Source organism: Serinus canaria, chromosome 3 (assembly GCF_022539315.1).
Source record: "Serinus canaria isolate serCan28SL12 chromosome 3, serCan2020, whole genome shotgun sequence".
NCBI lineage: Eukaryota > Metazoa > Chordata > Aves > Passeriformes > Fringillidae > Serinus > Serinus canaria.
Window position 1 is genome coordinate 15,283,095 of NC_066316.1, and position 20,285 is coordinate 15,303,379.

Sequence of the window (20,285 nt, forward strand, 5' to 3'; positions counted from 1 at the left end):
CCAGGAAGGAGCAGGCTGGTCAAATTAGCTCTGCCAAAGGCTTAGGGTTTACTGCAAGCTAGGCAGTAAAGCCCCTTTGGGGCAGCCCAAATAATCCTTTCTCCATGCAAACAGTAAGGCAGAGTGCAAGGAAAGCAAGAGCAATGTTACCCTACCTGAGTGTTGTCTTCTAGCAAGCTTCCAGGGGTTTGAGGCATTTTCTTTTCTTTTTCCTCACCCTCTCTAATAAATGCAGAGCTTGGCACAAGCACACAATCCATGTCATCCCTGCTCACACCAGGAAAGGGGCAAGTTCTGAAGGCCAAACTGTGTGAAGGAGAGAAAGCAAGGGGAGAAAAAGGGCAAGGGGAAGGAAGCCCAGTGAACAGGGGGGAAAGGAGAGGAAATAGTCCAGGGAGAGTAGTATGAAGTGGGGAAGGTAGGGCCAAAAGAATGGAAGGAAATGCTTGAAGAAATGGGCTATTTGGAAGCTGTTCCTTCTGTGCCTTCCCCTGGCAGATCTCTAGATCTGGAGATGGTTGGGAAGGAATTGACTGGTTTTTGGGAAAAAGATTGGTTGAAAAAGGAAGAGAGACAGAGGACTAAAAGGAACCCTCCCTGCTCCTGACCCCAGAGCACCTGGCCCACCTGGAGTGCTGGAGGATGAGATGTAGGTGTGCCCAGCCCACTGCCTCACACAGAACCCCTGTGGCTGCTGCATGAGGCCTTGTGGCTCCTTCCCCCTCCCTGGCCACCTTGTTCTTGGGAGGAGAAGGAAGGGTGGGAGGGAAAACCCATGATCTTGCTGGCCTGCTGCCAGTTGCTAAGGCAGTTTCTTCAAAAGGGAGGGGAGCTGTGGAAGGAGGGAGCTGCCTGGAGAGGAGGCAGATGATGTATGCAAGGACCAGGCAGAGAGAGGAGCCTGCAGCCACCGGTGATGGAGACAAATGGGACCCAGGGCTGACTGGGAGCTGAGGGCAAGGAGCCCAGAGGAGAGGGGTGAGGTGGAAGGGGGCAGGGGGAGCCAGGAGAAGCAGCTCCTTGCACAGCTCAGCCATGGAGCCAGCATCCCAGCAGACCTGTCTCAGCTGATGGGTTCGCTGTGGTTCACAGCAGCTCTATGGAGCACTGCCTGTGGCAGGAGGGGATTTCATTCTCCAACGATTTTTCCCTGCTATGTTTCCTCTGGTGAGTACGAGCTGTGTGTGGTCTAGGGAAGCTGGCTGCGCTGTGTGAGCAGGGCTGGCTCCCAATGCCAGCGCTGGAGGAACACGTGTCACACATGGATGTGCAGGTTGGAGGCAGGGAGCACTACCCCTCCTGGGTGAGGCCACCAGCAGCGCGGTGCACAAGGGCGCTTTTGCGTCCCCTCCTTGCCTCGGTGCCGCGTTTGAGTGTCTTTCTGCCCACACAGCATATACTTGAGCAAGGTCCCTGAAAGCTGGTGGCCTCAGCTCCCTGACCTTCCACTTACCCAGGCCCAGAGAGGAGCTTGATATGGCTCTTGATAGCCATGGAGCCCTGCCCTGACTTGGGATACCGAGCATCTGCAGAGCTGAATGCAGACCTGGGCCCATGCTGCTGAAACGAGCCACTGCCCAGTGCTGCGGAAATGCCACTCCCTCCCTCCCTCCTCCCTCCCTCCCTCGGGAGGCACAGTGGCACCTTCCGAGGGAGGGAGGGAGGGAGGGAGGGAGTGTCCTTCGGTCCCCAGGGTACCCCAGAGCCCTGTCACCTCGAGAAACAAGGTGAGTGCCTCACTCCTCCACTGTGGTGTTGGTGTGAGATACCTCGGACCTGAGTCTCATCCAGCCTGGGCCGAACTCCAGCCTGCTCCCCCTTCCTCCTGCTCCCCGCACGGCGGGGTCAGAGCAAGGGCTGCCTGTGGGCAAATGCCTGGACCTGCCCTCGGGTCGGGGCAGACACTGCGGGGAGATGCAGCTCCCCGCACGGGTACCCCGTCTTAAAAGCCCAGAGTGATGGTCTGCCCGCGCTGAGATGGGAAGTTGGAGGCTTGGAGTGGGTGGGAAGCTGCTCACCTCAGGAGGGGGAAGAAGGGCTGTGTGCGGAGCCCGGGTGTTCTGCACTGGGGGCAGCTCTCACTGACATGTCACAAGTGAGGAAAAAAATCTCTCGAAAGATAGGTGGCAACAAAACCGGGGCAGCTTCGGGCGTGCAACAGCGGCAACTCCGCCGGCCCTGCCTCGGATCAGCGCACCAACACCCGAACGTGACCGTACGGGAGCTGAGCCCGCGGACCCCGGGTGGAAGCTGAGCGCCCGGGGAAGGGTTCGCCCCTAGCCCCGGCTGCGCTTCACCCCTGCGAGAGCAGCACTTGCTGAGCCGACAGAAATCCAATCCCGGGGCCGGCTTTAATTCTCCCTCTTCTCCTTTCTTTGCGCCCCGTGTCCCCGCAGCCATTTGTCCCCGGGCGGCAGCTGGTGCCGAGCCCAGGGCGCTGCGCCGTAACACGAGCCAGCTCCCCGCAGCCGGGATGCGCGGCACGTCGGGACGGGGACGACTCGCTGCTTTTCCCGCTGGCTCTTGGTTCTCTGGAAATCCAAAATGGAGCAGGCGTGCTCCCGTGGGTGTGGGAGGCGCAGGGGGTGACTCATGAGCAGAGCACCGCAGCCGGGTCCAGCCCAGGGCGCTCCGGGGCCGCGCAGGCACGGCCGCAAGAGGCTGGATAGAGCCAAAGGCAGGGGCGAGATCTCCCTCCTCGCTGGCCCTGAAAGCAAACACCAGGCACCTGGGGGAGCGGGGAGGGGAGGAGGGCACTGATAAAGGAAGCGGTGGATTGAGGTATCAGATGTTTCCTGCCGGGATTTGATGGCCTGAAGGACGGCGGATTCCGCGCATTAGCAGCGGGCAGGTCCCGCTCCGGGCCGGCCTGGCCGCTCCCTGGGAAGCCGCTCACAGCCCGGAGCATCCCTCGGCACACGTAGTCCAGGAACGGCCACCACGGGCACCTCTGTGTGCCGGGAGGACAGAAGGCTCACAGCAGGAACAGGCCTCGCACAAGGCCATGTTTCTCTTGTTCTGTCAGGTGGAGCGGGGTCAGACCGGGCTGTCCCTCCCCTGTCCCTTGCCACCTCCCGCGGGTGAACACCTCCCACCCCTCCTCCTGCAGCCCTCATGGGGTCTTGTCTTCCCCTGACTGCCCTCTTTCGTGGAGGGAAAGAACAAAGCCAGAATTTATTTTAATTGTTTATTGTATAATATAAAACTACAAAAGTAAGACTGCTCATTTCCATGTACATTTGTCCAATTGTTTTTTTGATTACAGCCCATACCTACATGTGAATACAGTAATCTGGTTTCAGATGTCTGTAATATTGCATAGAAAAGGCACAGCTCTAAGGTCTGTGGGAGGGGAAGGGGAAATACAGCCTTTTTTCTTTTTTTTTTTTCCTTTTTTTTATCTTCTTTTTTTTTTTTTTTTTTTGACAATAACAAGCCCTGTTCAAACAACCATGCACTGAACATGTCACACTATTTACACCTTTTCCAGAATCTTGGCCTTTGCAGGCACTAGTATGGAATATGCTCAGAACTAGATAGGAGTTGCGGTTGAGATTTTTATCTGCAATTTGTGTTTTTAAAGAGGTTCCAGAACTTGCGTTAGACATATTTTCAGAAAAAGAAAAAAGTGCTTAAAAAGAACTAATTTATTTTAAAATGTTCAGTCTCATTAATAGGATATTGAAAGCAACTTGCACAGAAGCAGGATACTGAAGCCTAATTGGGGGGTTGGGGGAGGAAAAAAGAACCAAACCAAAAGAAACCCTGTAACAAGAACAAAAAGTTCAAAACATGCCAGAATGAATTAAACCATTTGTCAGACAGGACCCATTGCTATATACTCAATTTAATGGTAATAAAGTTTAAACTTTGGATTCAAAATTATCAGTTTTAAACAACCCAGGCTCTTACCACACGGCGTGGAGGAAAATCCGAATTTCTGCTGACAGTGATTTCTGCTGGCGGTGCCTCCGCGGCGTTGCTCTCCCGGCCGGCTGCAGGCGGTGCCGGAGCGATGCCCGCACAGACGGCGCTGCGAGGCCGCTCTTCTCCAAGAGGGATGCTCCACTTCCTCTGCTCCCAGGGCGGTGGGGACCCGCCCGGCCCCGGAGGCACTGCGGAGCCCCGGGCTGGTCGGACACAGGCTTTGGTCTGTACGGGACGTCCCGCCCGGCCCCACCTCCGGGCAAGGACGTGGCTCTGGCACAGCTCCTGGGGCCGGAGGGAACATCCTGCCCCCTTCTATGGGCATCCGGCCCCGGGAATTCTGCTGGACCTCCCGTGCGTGTTCAAAAAATGAGGGAAAAAAATCATATTTTCTAAACCTTTCCCAGGCCAGCACGATGGAGATTGACTGCATTTGCCCCTGCCTTCAGTGGCAGATTCCAGTAGCGTGCCAAGGGAGGCCACTCTCAAGCAGCCAGTGGGGGGTAGGAGCCTAATTAGAACTAATTTTGAGCATAACCCTGTCCCTCCTCCATACCTTTTTTTGCATATTTCAAACAACCAGACCCATATTAGAAAAAGAGTGTAGGGAAAAAATAATCCTGGGATCCATGCATATCCTGACTGGAACTCAATTAATTCTTTCTGAATCTGGCTCCCATACCCTTTTTCATACAGATTTACATTCCTACAAGAGGATACATTCCTACCATACATTCTGTACATGTTACAATCCAGATGTTGTTAGCTTCACAATAAAATAAATATATTTACAGAAGAAAAAAAAAAAGAATAAATAATTTAAGAAAAAAAAATCACTTCAAATCCAAAGCCCTCTTATTCTGCTCCCATCTTGTCACTTCATTGCACGTTAATGTCAATCTCCATCCCTGGTGTAAGTCTCAGAGAAATTCCATGTGTGGCTGCTGTTGGGACCACAGCACAGGCCCAGCTAGAGACACTCAATGACTGGGCAGGGGAAAAACCACAGCTCAGCCCTTCCAACCCAGGCCTGCACCAGCCTTCCCAACCTTCTGCTGAGTCCCACAATTCAAGTAGCTTTCTGTCCTGTGGGATTCCTGTAGGGATTCTGCCCCAGGACACGTGCTTCAGCACCAAGGAACCACAGACACTGCCCAAGTGGCAGACTGGATCTAGAGCTTGGCTCCTGCTCTCTGGGTACAAAAACTTCACTTCAGCTGACTCCCCTTAACAGCACAGGTCTCTGAGAAGGGCACTGATGGGAGCTTTTGCCCAGCAGGTGTAAATACTTCAGTAATCCCAAAAAGCAGGCAGCTGCAGCGTCCTGCAAATCAGTTTTTTAACCGTGGTAAGGCAAGTGCCTACCAAGTTACCGAGTGAGACTGGTGCTGTTCCAGGTTTGCACCAGGTGCTGTTCCAGGGTTGTGTTCCCAGGTACTCGAGTCACAGGGAAGGCCTCGGGTTCTCCTGCAAGGGCCGAGGACTGCTGTGGAATAAGGGCTGGGTGGAGCTGGAGCTGTCCCCCCTCTCCACGCCCTCCCTTCCCCTGGTCCCTAAAGCTACACTTGGTCAATGGTTCTCTGTTTGAAGCAGTAACCTTCTTTCTCTTTAGTCTGCGTAGTGACTGCAAATCCATCAGCACCCCAGTGCTTCACAGAGTTCAAATTGGGAAAAGCAAACCCACCCCCCGGGCCCGTGCCCCCCTCTCCCCCAGCCCTGTCTCTCCCTGACAGATGAACTGGGAGCCAGAAGCGCCGTTCGCAGCTGTACATGATGCATTTCATTTCCATTAGGAGTTCCTTCATTGCAAAAATGTTTTTGCTTTCATCCTGTGTCTGTGTGCATATCTATGTTACATCTATCTATATACTAATAAATATATATGGCCTGTTTTAAAGTGCCAATTTATAAAAAGCCGCCTCCTCAAAAGGCAGGCAAGACCCAATTTCATCCATGACAAGAAGGGAGCAGAATCGACTGAATATTGCCAAATGACGTAAAACATAATTTAAAATCTCTTAAATAAATATAAAAGTTATTCCTAAAGAAGCCATAGGCATGTCAACAATATAGGTTGTAACCGGCACTCAACAACTAAAGTACCATTGGAAAACTAAAATGCCATAGCAACTTCAGCAATAGGCATGATACATTGCAAACATTTTCATCTTTTTAAATTAAATGTACACCATAACGAACTTAGGGAAAAAAAAAAAAAAGCTATTGGTGCAATAAGAAGACTTCTCAGGTGTTACGGGGAAGGGGACCATGCATAGAAAGCTGTGTCTGTATATTCGTTGTAAAACGGGTCTATAAAGTGTAAAGCAGGTAACACAGTTGATACAAGAACCCAACTCTATAGAGATGCCAAGTGATGTCACACGACTGGCTCCAGTTTCAACAGCAATGGATATTAAAGCAAGTCCATCCAGTGCAGGTACGAGATGAGCTTCACTGCAGTAATACTGAAGCTGCCTTTTTCAGCACTTAGCACAGTGAGGTGGGAGAGGGGAGGAGAAATGCTCCAAGAAAGGGTGAGCGGACGCTCCCAGCCCCGCTCTCTGCCCGTGCCCGTCAGTCAGGGAGATGCCACGGGAGGCTGGCTCTCGGGGGCTCGGGGCACGGTGCTCCCCTCACACCACACCATTCCCAGGAGCTCCGGGTGAGGAGGCGCCGATCTCCGCCGGGTTAAGGCTCCGCGTCGGGCGGGATGGGGGCCTGGCAAGGCGGACGGGCTTGGGGACAGCGCCCGGCCGGGGGGCGGGAGCTGCGACCACGGCAGCGCTCAGGACCTCCGGGTGTGAAGTTCCACAACTGTTTCCTGCCAACTGCTTCACATACGTGTTGGAAAAGGACATGGCTCTAAGTTTCAGGAATCACAGTAGTGCGCAGTGGGTACAGCAGGGAGCAAACACTTGTGAAACTCCGGGTGAAACTCCGTCAGAAGCAGCTCCCAGCCCTTTCTTAAAGCACTTTTTTTTTTTGTTTGTTTGCATTCAGGGAAACCGACTGCAGGCTTATTTGATCCAATTTTCTCTTTGCACCATACACATATAAAACATTACAACTCTGTATAAAAGTACAAGTGGTTCTTGTACATCTGAATTATGCAGGAACTATGTGAGCAAATCCTATCAAAATAGCTATTTTTTTTGTGTGTATAAACAGCATTTGTTTTTAGAAAAAACAATACCATAAACTGCAGAATCTGTACAAAAATATAAAATAAATTTGGGCAGCAGTTTCTAAACAGCCATGTAAATGCAACACTTAAAGAGGAGCAGGTTAATGCCTCCAAAAGGCTGAATTGCTAAAGTCAACCTATACAGGGCTAAAATGGTATTGAGATTATCTAAATAATAAAATTTTTTACCTCTTGCAATAAAACTTATAGAAAAAATAGACAAGTATGCACATGCAATTTACAGCTTTCCCCAACATAATCCTTGTGCTTAGCTTTCACCTTTTTTTTTCCTTTTTTTTTTTTTTTTTTTTTTTTTTTTTTTTTTTTTTTGTAATAACATAACATAACATTGTCTACAATACGTATTCTTTCCTATACCAGGATATTCGGTCTTCCTTGAGGAACCACTTTAAAAAAAATACATTAGAAGTGGTCATACATGGATGAAGGCACTCCAACTCTGCTCGAAGCAAAAACTAGTGTGATCCTTTTCTTTTCAAAAAAGGCAAGCAAGGATGCATGCACAGTGCTGTGAATCGGGGCTGGGAGGGACTATGGAAATACTACCAAGTGTATATACTGGTACTTAAAATTAAAAATAAAATAAAATAAAAAAGACAAAAAAAAAGTTGCTATATTTCTAATATTTTTAAGACCCAACAAGCACCTCCATGATGTGATCCAGTTCTGTGAGATCCATTTTGAAAGGCTGATTTGGAGTTACTGGTTGACTGCTGTACGGAGCGAGAGTTTTTAGGAGCTCATCTGCCGAGACAGGAGCCATTTTTGAGGCAGCCCCCGTGGTAGATGTACAGGGGTCAAAATCATACATGGACGTATCAATGTCAGCGAACAGAATGTCATCCAGGGTCAAGTCTGTGAGGAAACCTGTGGAAGCTGTTATCTCGAAGTTGCCAGGCAGAGGGTCCATGAGTTTGGATTCAGACGTTCTGCTCTCCGGGAGGCCCTCGGGCTTCTGGATGTTGGACTCGCTGGGCTGGGCTTTAGAGTCGTCGGCTGCTGATTCAGCTGCTACTGCCTCTGCGGAGGTAGGTGCTGGACAAAGCTCCTCGATTTCGTCCAAGGCTGAGGAGAAGCTGTCCTTTACTGGTTGGAGAGCAGGAGGTGGTGGCTTCGTTGGACCATCGTGCTGGACAGCCGGGGAAGTGCAAAAAGTGTCGTCCTCGAGCAAAGAGGCCGGGGTGAGGCAGGACTCCAGGGGCATAGTGCTTACCAAGTCGGCGGGGAGCAGGGGCGGCGAGGCCAGGTGGCTGAACGCCGGCTGCGCCTCGCGGAAGTTTTCGCTGAGAGGGTCGGCAGGCTGCGAAGCGGCCACAAACATGGGCCTCAAGCTGCCTTCTTGTTTGAGTTCTTCCTGGATTCGCCTCAACATGTTGTTAATTAAAACTGTCTTTTGCAAGCTTGGCTCGGTTAATGGCCTGTGGTTATAAAGTTTCATAAGGGAAATGTTGAAGATAGTCTGACGCTGTAAGGTGTAAGACACCTTAGAGGGACCGTCAGTGGGAGACACCACTTTGCCTTCCAACCCATCTTCATGCTCGTCAAACTTTCGCTTTCCTCCTTTCCCCAACATATATCTGCAAGGGAAGAGAGGAGACTGATGAAGGCAGCAAAGCAGGTGCACATCTGGCCCCATCAATAAGTTGGCCTTGGCCCTCAGCAGTGTGATGAGCAAGCAGCAGCCCCCCTAACCCAGGGCTCTGGTCCATCCATGTTTAGGCATGGCTGTGTTGGTAAATTCCAACCAGGAATTCAGACAGCATCTATAATACTCAAGATCTGGCATGCCTGGCAGCAAATTTCCTCTTCCTGTCCATAGGAGCACAAGCCACAGGCACTGTACTGAACGTTTCCTTACGTTCCCTGACTGAGGCAGTGCTATGCCTGGGAATACAAAGGTAAAGCACTGAAGTTCTCACAATGAATTTCCTCTTTTTATTCAAAAGTGTGTTCACGGGGGAAGGGAAGTGAGGCTCGAGCAATTGTGTGTTGAGAGAAACTTCCCCAGTGAGGTTGGGAGATCAGCCCTTTGGTACATCAGGATATACACATATGGGTTTATTTAGCTGATTGCCTAAGGACTAAAGTACTAGAGTAGGAAATGCAGTTATTATACTCAGAATTAGATAAATTACAGATGAAGAAGAAGATCTGTCAAGTCTTTTGGTCTAATCCCCAAGACCACTCTCTGCACTACACTCTGCTGCTGGTCAGATGGCAGATTTTGAAGGAAACAAAGGGGATTTTACCAAACTTGCCCTGCATTATAAATAATTTCTGAGCTCAGATTAAGTAGGACAGTTCAGTCCCCAGTGCCATCTCTTCCACGATGCTTCAGAGTGTCTGGAAATGCTCCTCTACACAGCACAGTCCCAACCACATTTTGTCACCATTATTTTTGTGACACGAGATCCCCCCCAAACGCAGAGGAATGAAGAAGTTGCTGTTCTGTGACAGTAGCATGACCTAACATAATTTTCTCTCATTTTCTCAGGTAGAGTGGTGAGGTGCTGGAGCTCTAACCTGCTCACTCTTTTAATATGATTACAAGGAGCTCCCTGTTCATTCCTGTATCCTTCCCTCTGTTCAACAAATTCTTCTGGCGTGAAGAAGTCTGCCTTGTTTAAAACAAACAAACAAACAAAACCAAACAAAAACAAAACCTAAAAAAACCCTCAAAAAAGTGGAAGAGGCTTTCTAGCCACAGGTATCCCAAAAGAAGTTACAAAGGCCATACAGATTTTTACCCCAGACCTGACCCTTCTCACATTATGCAGCTATCATCTGGGAGACAAAATTTGCCTTCCTTATTTGAGTACAATTCCCAATCCACCCAGTAGGATTAGGGTCTGCAAAACAACTGCACTAGGCAGGTCTAACCCAGTCTGATGGTTACACACCAGTTCAGCAGACAGACAACATAGTTCAACGTCACCAAAAACACATGACAAACATTTAAGAGCAGAGAGACCCTTGGAAACCAGAAGAGGGGACTGAAGAAGTCAGGGTTTCAGTGCTACAAGAGCTTCAGAGAGCATTTGCTGAGAGAGGCTTGCTTCACCCGAAAACCAGATCGGGTGAAGCAAGCCTCTTCTGGTTAAAAATAAGTCCCAAATCCAGATAATTTTCTAGCATATTATGCAATTAAAAAAAGAAAGGCGGGGGGAGGGAGCAGGCTGAGCAGAGCTGAGGAACAGGTAGGCTGCCATCCAAGCTCCTTGGCCAGCTACCAGCAATTCCTGCGCCTGGAATCTCGAGTGAACAAAACCTCTGAAATTTAGCACTACTGCCGAAGTCTGGCTTTTCTCTGCTCCCTAGTGTCACTTCCACGGACTACTCTGGAGCTGTTCACAAGGGTTTGGGGTGCGAGCGGGGGGCTTTGCTATTCCAGTGTTCACAACAGACACGCTTCGTTTCACTTCAGATAGATAAGAGCAAGAAAGGGAGGATTGGGCTAACAAGAATTAAAAACCCTGCCCAATTCCAGCACGTTTTTAAAGCAGCAAGGGGTTAGGAGAAGATGAGCAGCTTTCCATCCCTTCCTGCTATCTCCTCCCCCTGAAAAAAGACAGCCTCTGACCTAAAGACATACCAGTGCTCCTTCCACAATGCACTATTTAAAGAAGACATTTTTAAATGGCTTGGGGACTTTAGAAGAGTTTGAAGTTTGTCAGGCTCTGCCAGGAATGTATAAAAACATTCCCTGTACAAAGCAAACCTTTTCCCCCATGATAAAGAAAACAGCCCAGGCTCCATTCCCTGCGCTCAGTTATTCATCATTGCCAGGTGACGCTGCCAAGCATTTCCAACAAACCCAACCGAGCCCATTTCCACCCAAGACTGAGGTGTTAGTAGCCAACACTTTTTTAAAGCTGATCAGTAAGAACTGTGGGATCATCACTAAGTAAATACTATGATAATCTCACTACGTCATTTTCCAGGAAGCTCAGAGATAATTCAAGATTTCCTGTATGTGTGACTGTCAAGCTTTCACATCTCACTCGATCTTCACGTAGCTTGATTCAGAGCTTGCCCTTTTAAAAGATAAAATAGATCACGCAACTCCCAGTCTCACCTACTAGCTTTTCAGCACAGCTTTCAGTTTCCTTTTTCCCCACTAATACTCTCTGAAGAGGGTTTAACCCCTGAAGCACCAAATCAGGATGTCAGCCTAAGCATGGAGGCTTTATTCCATCAAGGAGAGGGCTCATAAGCACTGCTAGACTCTTGGCTTTATAAAGTTTTATTTTATCCCCTTCTCCTCTGGCATGCCAATGGGAATTGTAAAGAATGTTTTCCTCCAGTTTCCATAAATCACTTCATTCATGCCAAGTGAAGCAAGGAGATGATATTTTTTTTAGACCAACTGATAGAGTTGGCAAAATCAGACATGCTTGGGGGCTTGCAATCTTTCTCTGGCTCTTCAAAAAGGAATTTCATAGTTTCTGACCATTGAAGCTTAAGACAGTGTTGCCTGCTTGTTCCTTACAGTTCAAACCATCTCTTCCCTCCTTCAGCCAATCGGTTTCATGCCTGCATTAAAGGGATCTGTGTTTTATGTCTTAAGATAGAGAATAACATTAAAAAAAAGAAAAAAAGGATGGTGTACAATACCAGCATTTGATCTCAATCAATTCTGTTCATCTCAAAAACTTTGCTTCTAGCTTTTCCAACCAAACCTCCTGCTGGGAAAATGAAAATGCCAAACTTAAAAGATCAGCTTGACTAAAGATCAGTACAAAAAGAGACAAACCCGCACCATCCCAGGTCAAAAGAGAGCTGTCCAACCAAGCCATACAGCTGTGACAAGGGCAGGCAGACAACACCAACCCATCCAAATGTGGCACTGCACAGGCAGAAATAAAGGGTAATGTTTATGGAAGGTCTTTCATGCATGTATTTTGGCTGAGCAGCAACCTCAGCCAGACATATTTCTGCTGCACTTTCACCAGTTTGCTAAACATAATTTTGAGGCCGGGTGTTAAGAGTTGAGACTGGACATCACTTTGTTGTTGTTGTTGCTGTTGTAATAAAGGGTGTTGCAGGGTTTTGGTCTGCAAGTGAGTTTTCAATGTTTCTTAGGTATGTGGAACCAGAAAGCTGAAGAAAGACAATGGAAAAGCTGCATCTTTCTGGGGATTGGGGCAGGGGGAGCCTTGGAGATCTTCCCCAATATTATCTACCAGTTGGCTACAGCTCTGGAAGACCCAGAACCAAAAGCTAGACCATTGCTGCTGACAAAGATTCTACTTGCTTTTTTGCCCATTTAGGGCGATTGCATGTGCCTCAGCGCCAGAGAAACTCTAGCATTGTTTGGGAGTTGTCTTTTCTTAATTGAAAAACAAAAGTAGTATATTTTTTCCCCTCATTTGCGTGTCATTTAGCTTCCTTTTATTGGCTCTGCATGCTCTTCAAACAGAGCTGGAAAAAAATAGCAGTTGGGGCTCAGTAGAAGAGATAATCGGCCTGGAGCGGATGGTTCTCCGGAGTCAGCCCTCATCGATGAAAGACAGAAGAGCTTGTGCAATGCCCGTGTCTCTGAGCCCACTCAGTGATGAATCCTTCGCTCTCCAGAGGACAGAGGTATGTGTAGATTGGGAGAGGAGCATGGAGTTTACTGAGTGTGCTTCGGACACTTCGACACTGCCAGACTATTTCTGAAGTCTTTAATAATTGGCACTTTGGCACAGAAAAGCACCAGATATGTAAAAACTGAGAGGAAAAGTTATTTTGCTCACCTGATAACAAAAAATAATTAATTCCCAAAGACTTTTAACAATTAAGCTTAAAATACCTCTCAAGACTGAAAGCTCATCTTGGAAATCAATTCTACAATCCACTACGCCCTCCCTGCTCATAGAGACAGACAGGAAGGAGAAAAAAGAAAAAAAAGGAGGTACTGAACATCAAGAGGAACAGTGGAAAAGGGTTTTTAAGAAGTCACATTTCCACTCACAGATTTACGCCACCCCCTCAGTCAGTCTAGAGGATGAACAGCTTACTATAAATTAGAAATAATTAGCTTATTAGAGTTGAGGTTACTTTTAGAACAAACACCATGTTGCTCAAAAAGGTAAAAGCATCAAAATCCCCAAGTCCACAGGTAACCATTCCCCTCCAGGCAGCCGAACACTGAAACACAGGTGTGAACCACAGGGGCTTGTGCGAGAAGAGGAGTTTAAAGCAGGACCAGTTACTCTCTGAAGTTTTAGGCAATTAAAACCACAGGGGGGTAAAAAAGGAGAGAGAAAGAAAATGGCAACTTGAGGGAATTAAAATAATATGCTACTTCACATGTATGCATGGAAAAACCCAACAAAACCCCACAACACAAAAGCTCCCCATAAGAGCTCCCAAGGTGCAATGAGAGCACTGAATTTGTACACTTCATTCCCCTAAGTTCACAAACCTCAGATGTAAGCGATCCTCACCAGGTTTTCTCAAAGAACCTATCCAGCGAGTTATGGAAGTACTTTCTGTGTCACTTCTGGCACATGAAATACAATTTTCCTCTCCTCCATCCTTCACTCCTCATCCTTGAGGGGTCCATTGGTTGTATCCTGGCCCAATGGTAGTCAATGGGTGTTTTGTTACTGACTTCAGCAGAATGAGGATTTGGCACAGATAGCTGCAGGACCAAAATAAAAAGGCCTTTTATGCCAATTGGGTTCAACTGGCAAGACAAAGGCCAGATCCTCTGAGCTAACAGAGGCAGGTTGAGCTCCTGTGAGGTATTTCAGTGCTGCTGGACCCAGCCTGAGGGACCACCTGAACTTGTAACCAGTCTCCACAACTTCAAATTATCTGTCCCCTAGAGCTAGGGAGGCAAACCAGTAAACCTCTCTCTCCCTGTCCCTGTTTCCACATCCCCAAGGCCTCAGGAGAGAGAGAGAGAGAGAGAATGGACACATCTGTAGAAGACCCCCTTGGGGGAGGACCATGGGCTCACCCACTACAGAAGGATGCTCCTTGGCCTGCAGGATCCTGGCAAAGCACAGCAAACCTGCCCCAGCAGCTGGAAGCGCAGACATCTGAGAGCACTGGCACCCTCCTCCCATTCAAAGTCACAAAGGAAAAGCAGAGGGCAAGGCCAGTATAAACCTGGCAGGTTCTCCCAGCCTCGCTCAAAACAAGGGGGAAAGCTGACCAGCCCAGGTGTCGAGGTTTAACTCCAGGGCTGGAGCGAAAAAGCAACATGGACTTTCACAGGCAACAGCCAGAGCGCGGTGGAATGGCCCCTCCTTGGGGATTTCATCTGCTGACACCGGAGTGTTTAAAGCCTGGCACGGCAGCATCCCCGGAGCTGGGACAGACTGTTCCATGCAGAGCTGCACGGCCACGCTGCCTGTGCTGTGCTGCAGCTGGCCTGCAGGGTGTGAACCGACCCGGCTGGTGGGGGGGAGGGTTCTTTAATTTATTTATTTTTTCCCCACAAGGCTGCTTTCTCGGGCTCTGATGCACTTTTTACATGTTGGAGTGTACTGCATCCATGTTGCCTGGCTAAAGAGGACTCCTGACAACCCTGCCTGGTAAGAAGTGTGTCTCATGTCACATGTGAGTTAGGAAACAAATCCCACAACCCCCGAACAGAGGCAGAGGGAATGGAGCTGTGCAGGGGCTTTTGTCCTCTCCAGAGCCAGTGCTAAGACATTCAGTATTTGCAAGGTTTGTTTTCCCTGACACATTTTACAGTAATTCTGGCTGCCCTTTTTAATTTTTTTTTTAACTGAGTGAGATTTAATAAGCACTTACAAAACTCTCCTTTAGAGTACATAAAAAAATTGGCCTCCTGGGCAGCTCTCTGCTTCCAGAGAGTACAGGGGATTGTTTTTATGTTTGCAAGCCTTCACTGCAAGGCTGTTAGTGCCAGCAGTAACTCTAAGTGGCAGGTATTTCTCACACATATTTTACAGGAACCTAACTCTTCCCCATCTCCTGTAGTGGATGGGTAAACCTCAGCTCTTCCAGAAGAAACAGAGAAGCAAGTAAAGCTCCTCAGCACCCCACTCCTGCATTTAGCAAGAAAGGCAGCTTCTCTCTCCCTACAGAAACACAGCCTTAGCCCCCTGCTTCAGGCACTTCACACAGAGTGAAGACTGAGAGAAGAGAAGCTAGCAAGCTGAGTGACAGGGAGGGATCTTTTCTCCTCTCCAGTTGAAATCAAAGTAAGAAGGAAAACCATAGTGGGTGACTGTTAGAGGCTATTCTAAGTAGAACTTCAATAGGGGCTGTGTAAGGAAACCTCTGGCAAACAGGAGACAACAGAGGAAGCTCAGACTCTCATTTGAGAAGCATCTGAAGTCGTCCAGGTCTCACGGGGTTTGCCTTTGATACTCAGAGCCTGGAGTCCCCAGGTCCCCAAAGGAGTGTCCATGTTAATCAGAAAGTAAGGTGAAGCCTTCCCTAGCAAATAAGCAATGCAATTATAAAGCCAGTCAATAGTGTAACGCCAGCCAACGTGTTCCAGCGATATTTTGAAACTGTAATCTGATCCTACTGTTTCCATCCTCGTGCCTTGCCTGCTCTCCCTTGTTGCATACTGTACTATTTGAGGCCCAGAGGGCAAAGCAAGCTCTTGCTGTTTGTTCATGATCAGAAACTGCATTTGGAGAGGGCTCTGTGTGCACCGCCCACACCACTTTCTTGAGAGTTTCTTAAACTTGCAGCCCGCCGAAGCCCTGCTAGAAGCATCTCTGCAAAACAACCAAAAACACAAACTCCACTTCTGCCTTCAGTTTGCAGCTCCTTTTCACCATGCTAAAAAAAGGCAAAGCCGCAGTCCAAGGCAATCTCTGACTCTGCAGCGTGTAAAGCCTTGCAGGAAACATATGCTTCTATTAAATTGGAAACAGTTTCTAATGCTGTCAGTTTGCTAAATGTAACATGTTCCCCTGGAAGAAGTGGAGCAGTTTTAATGTTTTTGACTAACTGCACACATCCAACCAGAGTACGTCTGATAAAGCTGGAATGGGCTCCAATAAATATAGCTTAGAATAAATTACTGCCTCATTAAGTAATTGTTTGGAAAAAGGACAGCAGGTTTTCTAGATTATAGCCATGTTATTAAGGGTGTTTATAATATTAGGAATTCTGTCAGGGTAGCAGAAGTTAATGCAAGTTTTTATCAGAGGAGCACTTGTTAGCTTGTTAAAGCATTAAAGACTGCCCTGGCAGAACCAGAAGGTGGACAAGACCGCACAGATTCTGAGCGAGGAAAGCCAGCAAGGCACACTGCAAACCACTGTGGGGCTGAAGGCAAGAGCAAAAGCCCTGTGCAACTCTGACAACTCCTTTTCAGTGCAAAGCAAGAGGGAGAATATACCAGGGTAACACACCAGGGTTGAAAAACATTTATTTAATATTCACATACAGGCAGGCAGTGGTCTTTACTGGAAAAAAGCGGAACAGGTTTGTATTGCCCAGCAGAACCTAATTTCTGTCTCAAAGATCTCAAAGCCAAAATGTCCTGATTCAGACAGGACTTCCCATGTGCTTCCTTATAAAACAGTGCCCAGAAGATGCAAACAAGCCCCCAGCCTGCCCTTTTTTGGTCTCATCCTTAACTGGAAACTTTAGGAATCACACTGTCCATGACTGCCAACCCTGCCACAGCCCTTCACAGGCCTGGTGCAGACATGGCCCTGCTGACCACCAACCACTTGCTCTGAGCCAGATCAGGGTGGAGCTGTCCCTCCTTCCCACTACCAGGAGATGCTTTGTTAGGGCTACCTACTGAGGGGAGAGAGATTTTCCAGAAGATGGCAAAGCTGCCCTTATCTCAGGTCACCTCTGTGCCAAATCTCCTTTACATTCTTTCCCAGGATGGCTGCACACATGGTCTACTCACAACAGTGTCTGAGCCACCACCAGGAGCCTCCTCCCTGGGGTTCAGCTTACCTGGGATTTGTGCTTCAAAGAGCCACCAAAAAGAGCCAGGCTGAGGCTGTTTTGAAATTTGGGTCTACATGTGGCAGTGTAAAAGAAGCAGCCAGGCCTGCCAAGTGTGAATTGAGTTCTATTGTGCTGTGAAGACATGGGCTCAGCAATCTGCTGAAGGACCAGGAGCTGCTTTACACACCTGGGCATCAGCAGCAGGAAACCAGAGCTGCAGTGAAGCAAACCAGGCACAGCACTGGGCCAGATCCCCTGACTTTACTACGTGATTAGCTGATTATTCAGCAGACTCTGCTTGTTGGCATCCAAAAAATATGCAAGGGCTTCTACACACAAGCCTCCCTGGGATCAGCCCAGCTCTTCCTGCTCCACACCAGTTTTTCTTCCCAAAAGTGGAGCACTCTGGGCTGGACCCACAGGCAGGACCATGACACAATGAATTCCCGTGTCAGTGAGCAAAGAGTCACGGTGGAGCTGGTGCACACAACTCCATGCTGGGAGAACCAGAGCCATCTCCTCAAGAGGTGGAGCAGCAGGAATTAAGATGGCTGTGTACTGCTCCAGGCCCAATTCAGCCAAGACTGCTTTCCATTCCTTCCCACTGCAGAGCCAGCAGGCACCAGAACAGCTCAAGTGCTGTCTAAAAAGAGACACCTCGTTTGTAAATGAAATTCAAACCAATCATCTGAAAGACCTAGAACAGCTACCAGAAAGTGACACAGGCTGGGAAACACACACACACACACACACACACACACACACACACACACACACACACACACACACACTCCCTTTTCACTGCTAAAATTACACGCCTGTAATGACAAGATGCTACTGGTCAGGCTCTAAGGGAGAATGATGAAATAGCCAGCCCGGCTGTGCACCCCTCCTCCCCTGCACTGGCGCACAGAACAATGGATTACGGTGACGTTGTGTTGTATTGTACAAGACATCTCTATTGGCACACACGTGGCACAGGCTGCCTTTTATTTTTAGTGTGCGTAGGGACTGAGCTCTGCACACCCATCTCCAGTGGACGTGTGCAATTCCTGCAAAGGTTAATGAGAATTGTGTGTGCTCAGGAGAGACGAGACCCCTTCGTGTATAATAAGGGAGTTTTTCTCACCTACATATAATTACTTTGTTTGAATCCTATCGTAGCATCTTTTCCCCAAAGATACCTTGTTTTTCCCCCTTGTCATAGACCCTTAATAAACACTTGGGGGGAGAACCCCCACACTACTGAAAGAACTGAATGGTTTGCCAAAAAGTAGGTTATTGCTCTGAAAACAGTGTTGAATAAATTATCACAGTCAAACTGAAAAGCAGCAAATGGCAGGAGGGAAGAAGAGGAGAATGGAAAAAAAAAATCCTCTGAAGAAATATATACTGCAAATGCACCATACAAATCCCAGCAATGACAAGTCATTTTAGTTTCTGGCCTGCAAATTTTATTTGCTAACCAGTTTTGTACTACTGAGATTTAGGAGGAAAGGTGTTTCCCTGGCATTTTTTAAAGTAGCTTAAACAGCACATGAGCTGTTTTCAACATTTTTCTTAAATGAAATGAACACAACCCTGCAAACAAATACATTCTATGAAAAAGAATCCACTCACTCTGCAAGCTTCTCTTAAAGAGGTGAAAAAGCTGTTGGATGTTTCTCCACCTCCAGTGAAAACAAAACTAATTTTTAAAGCATAGTTAAAATTTGACATGAAAGTTTGCTCAGATGGTGTTAAATGATGTTGGATAAGATGCTAACTGCTGGCCTTTCAGTCCAGTGCACTAAAGCTCTTGCATTTGTTGAAATACAACATGTGTTACCATGTTCTACAAAGGTGCCTTCTGAAAACTGACTAAAGGAAGTTTGGCCAACCTTGAGCTATTCTCAACCTGTAATAGCTATGAGTTAGAGACAAGAGAGATTCCATTTTTCCTGGCACCTGCTTGATTTCACAATAAAAAGTACTACACTGAAGCGATATTCTTTAAAACAGCCACCATGGGACCCATGTCTCTTCTCTGTGGAGTAATTTAAACATTTCAAATAAATAATTTAAACTTAAATGGAGGCACCCTTTTAACAGCATAGTTTGACAACACGTGTATTAAGTCTGTATTTTGAGGCATGTTTAGGACACATTAATTAACACAGAAGAAACCAACTTAACCACAAACAAAATTTTAGTTTAGAAAATTTGGAAATTGGGAGCAGAAAATACAGAAGGAGAACAACTCAGGAAACGAAATGTCTGAAACTTTATTTCATATTCAGTCAGGCACAACCCACTCACCTCACCCATGATAGTATTATACTGATTTTCCCCACAATTAAGGTCCTCATCCAAGCACACATACATCACGTGCGTGCCCCTGCCAACAAGGGGAAGCAGAGCAGCGACAGGAAGCTTGACACTGTGTGTCACTCACAGAGAAAATATTCTCTCTCTTCTATTCATTCACAAGCTATTTGTGGAACACTTTAGTTAGGGAAGGAAAGTGGAAGGGCTGTTCAGAAGAGCCAATTTCACCAAGCAGAGGGAACGGGAGGGGGTAAGGGGGAGCCAGGTCCCAGCAGGGTAACCCAAGCAGGTTACTGGACCCCTGGAACAGTCAACATGGAAGTACTCTGGACAAAATCCCTGTGACTGCAGCACAGGCTCCTGAAGCCGAAGGCACTGCTCCGACACGGGGCCAGGAGCAGGCAGGAGACCGGACCCGCAGCAAATCAGGCTGTGCCAAAAGTGCTGAAATAGAGTGGCTTGTCTCACACAAGGCCCACAGAGCAGTGAGAAAGCAAAATGTAACCACCACTGTTCAAAAAAAGCACTGTGGTTTGCACACAAACGCTAGTCTCCTATCTTGATGAAATGTATATTTGAAAAATATGCAAATGATATGCATGCACGTGGATGTGTACCTACTGAAGGCTTTTTTCCAAGGGAGAAAGAGCTCCTGTAAAAACACATGAAAAGTAAAGTTTGTGGAGGCACCGGAAGATGATGATGATGTATTTCTGAATTAGGATTTAAAACTTAATTTTGCAGCTACCTGAACTTAAGACAAAGCTGCCTTTAGGCATCTCAAACTAGTCAGACCTGCTGTAGCAGTTGCACAGTCTGCTTCAAATATGCCCTCCACGCTCCTTTCAACCTCCACCCCAACATATATCCGCATAGTTTACCTCCAATCATGGGTGGTTCTTGCTATAGCACAGTTCACTCAACCTTATTGCCTGCTTGGCACGACAGGAGGGTT

General features: G+C 47.7%; 1 protein-coding gene and 1 long non-coding RNA gene across 8 annotated transcripts in view; one reads left to right on the forward strand and one right to left on the reverse strand.

Annotated features, from left to right (window-relative positions):
• Window positions 1-999: 999 nt before the first annotated feature.
• LOC127059379 (uncharacterized) lies at window positions 1,000-7,438 on the forward strand. The gene is made up of 2 exons (XR_007777109.1): window positions 1,000-1,727; window positions 2,124-7,438. It is a non-coding gene; the product is annotated as an uncharacterized LOC127059379 (long non-coding RNA).
• Window positions 3,174-20,285, reverse strand: part of SERTAD2 (SERTA domain containing 2) — a 79,217-nt gene continuing 62,105 nt past the window's right edge. For all 7 annotated transcript variants that reach the window (XM_030235318.2, XM_030235315.2, XM_018921094.3 and 4 more), the window contains one exon: window positions 3,174-8,709. In XM_030235318.2, the coding sequence (XP_030091178.1) occupies window positions 7,761-8,705 (945 nt within the window). In that variant the 5' untranslated portion in view covers window positions 8,706-8,709 and the 3' untranslated portion in view covers window positions 3,174-7,760. The remainder of the gene's footprint in view (window positions 8,710-20,285) is intronic.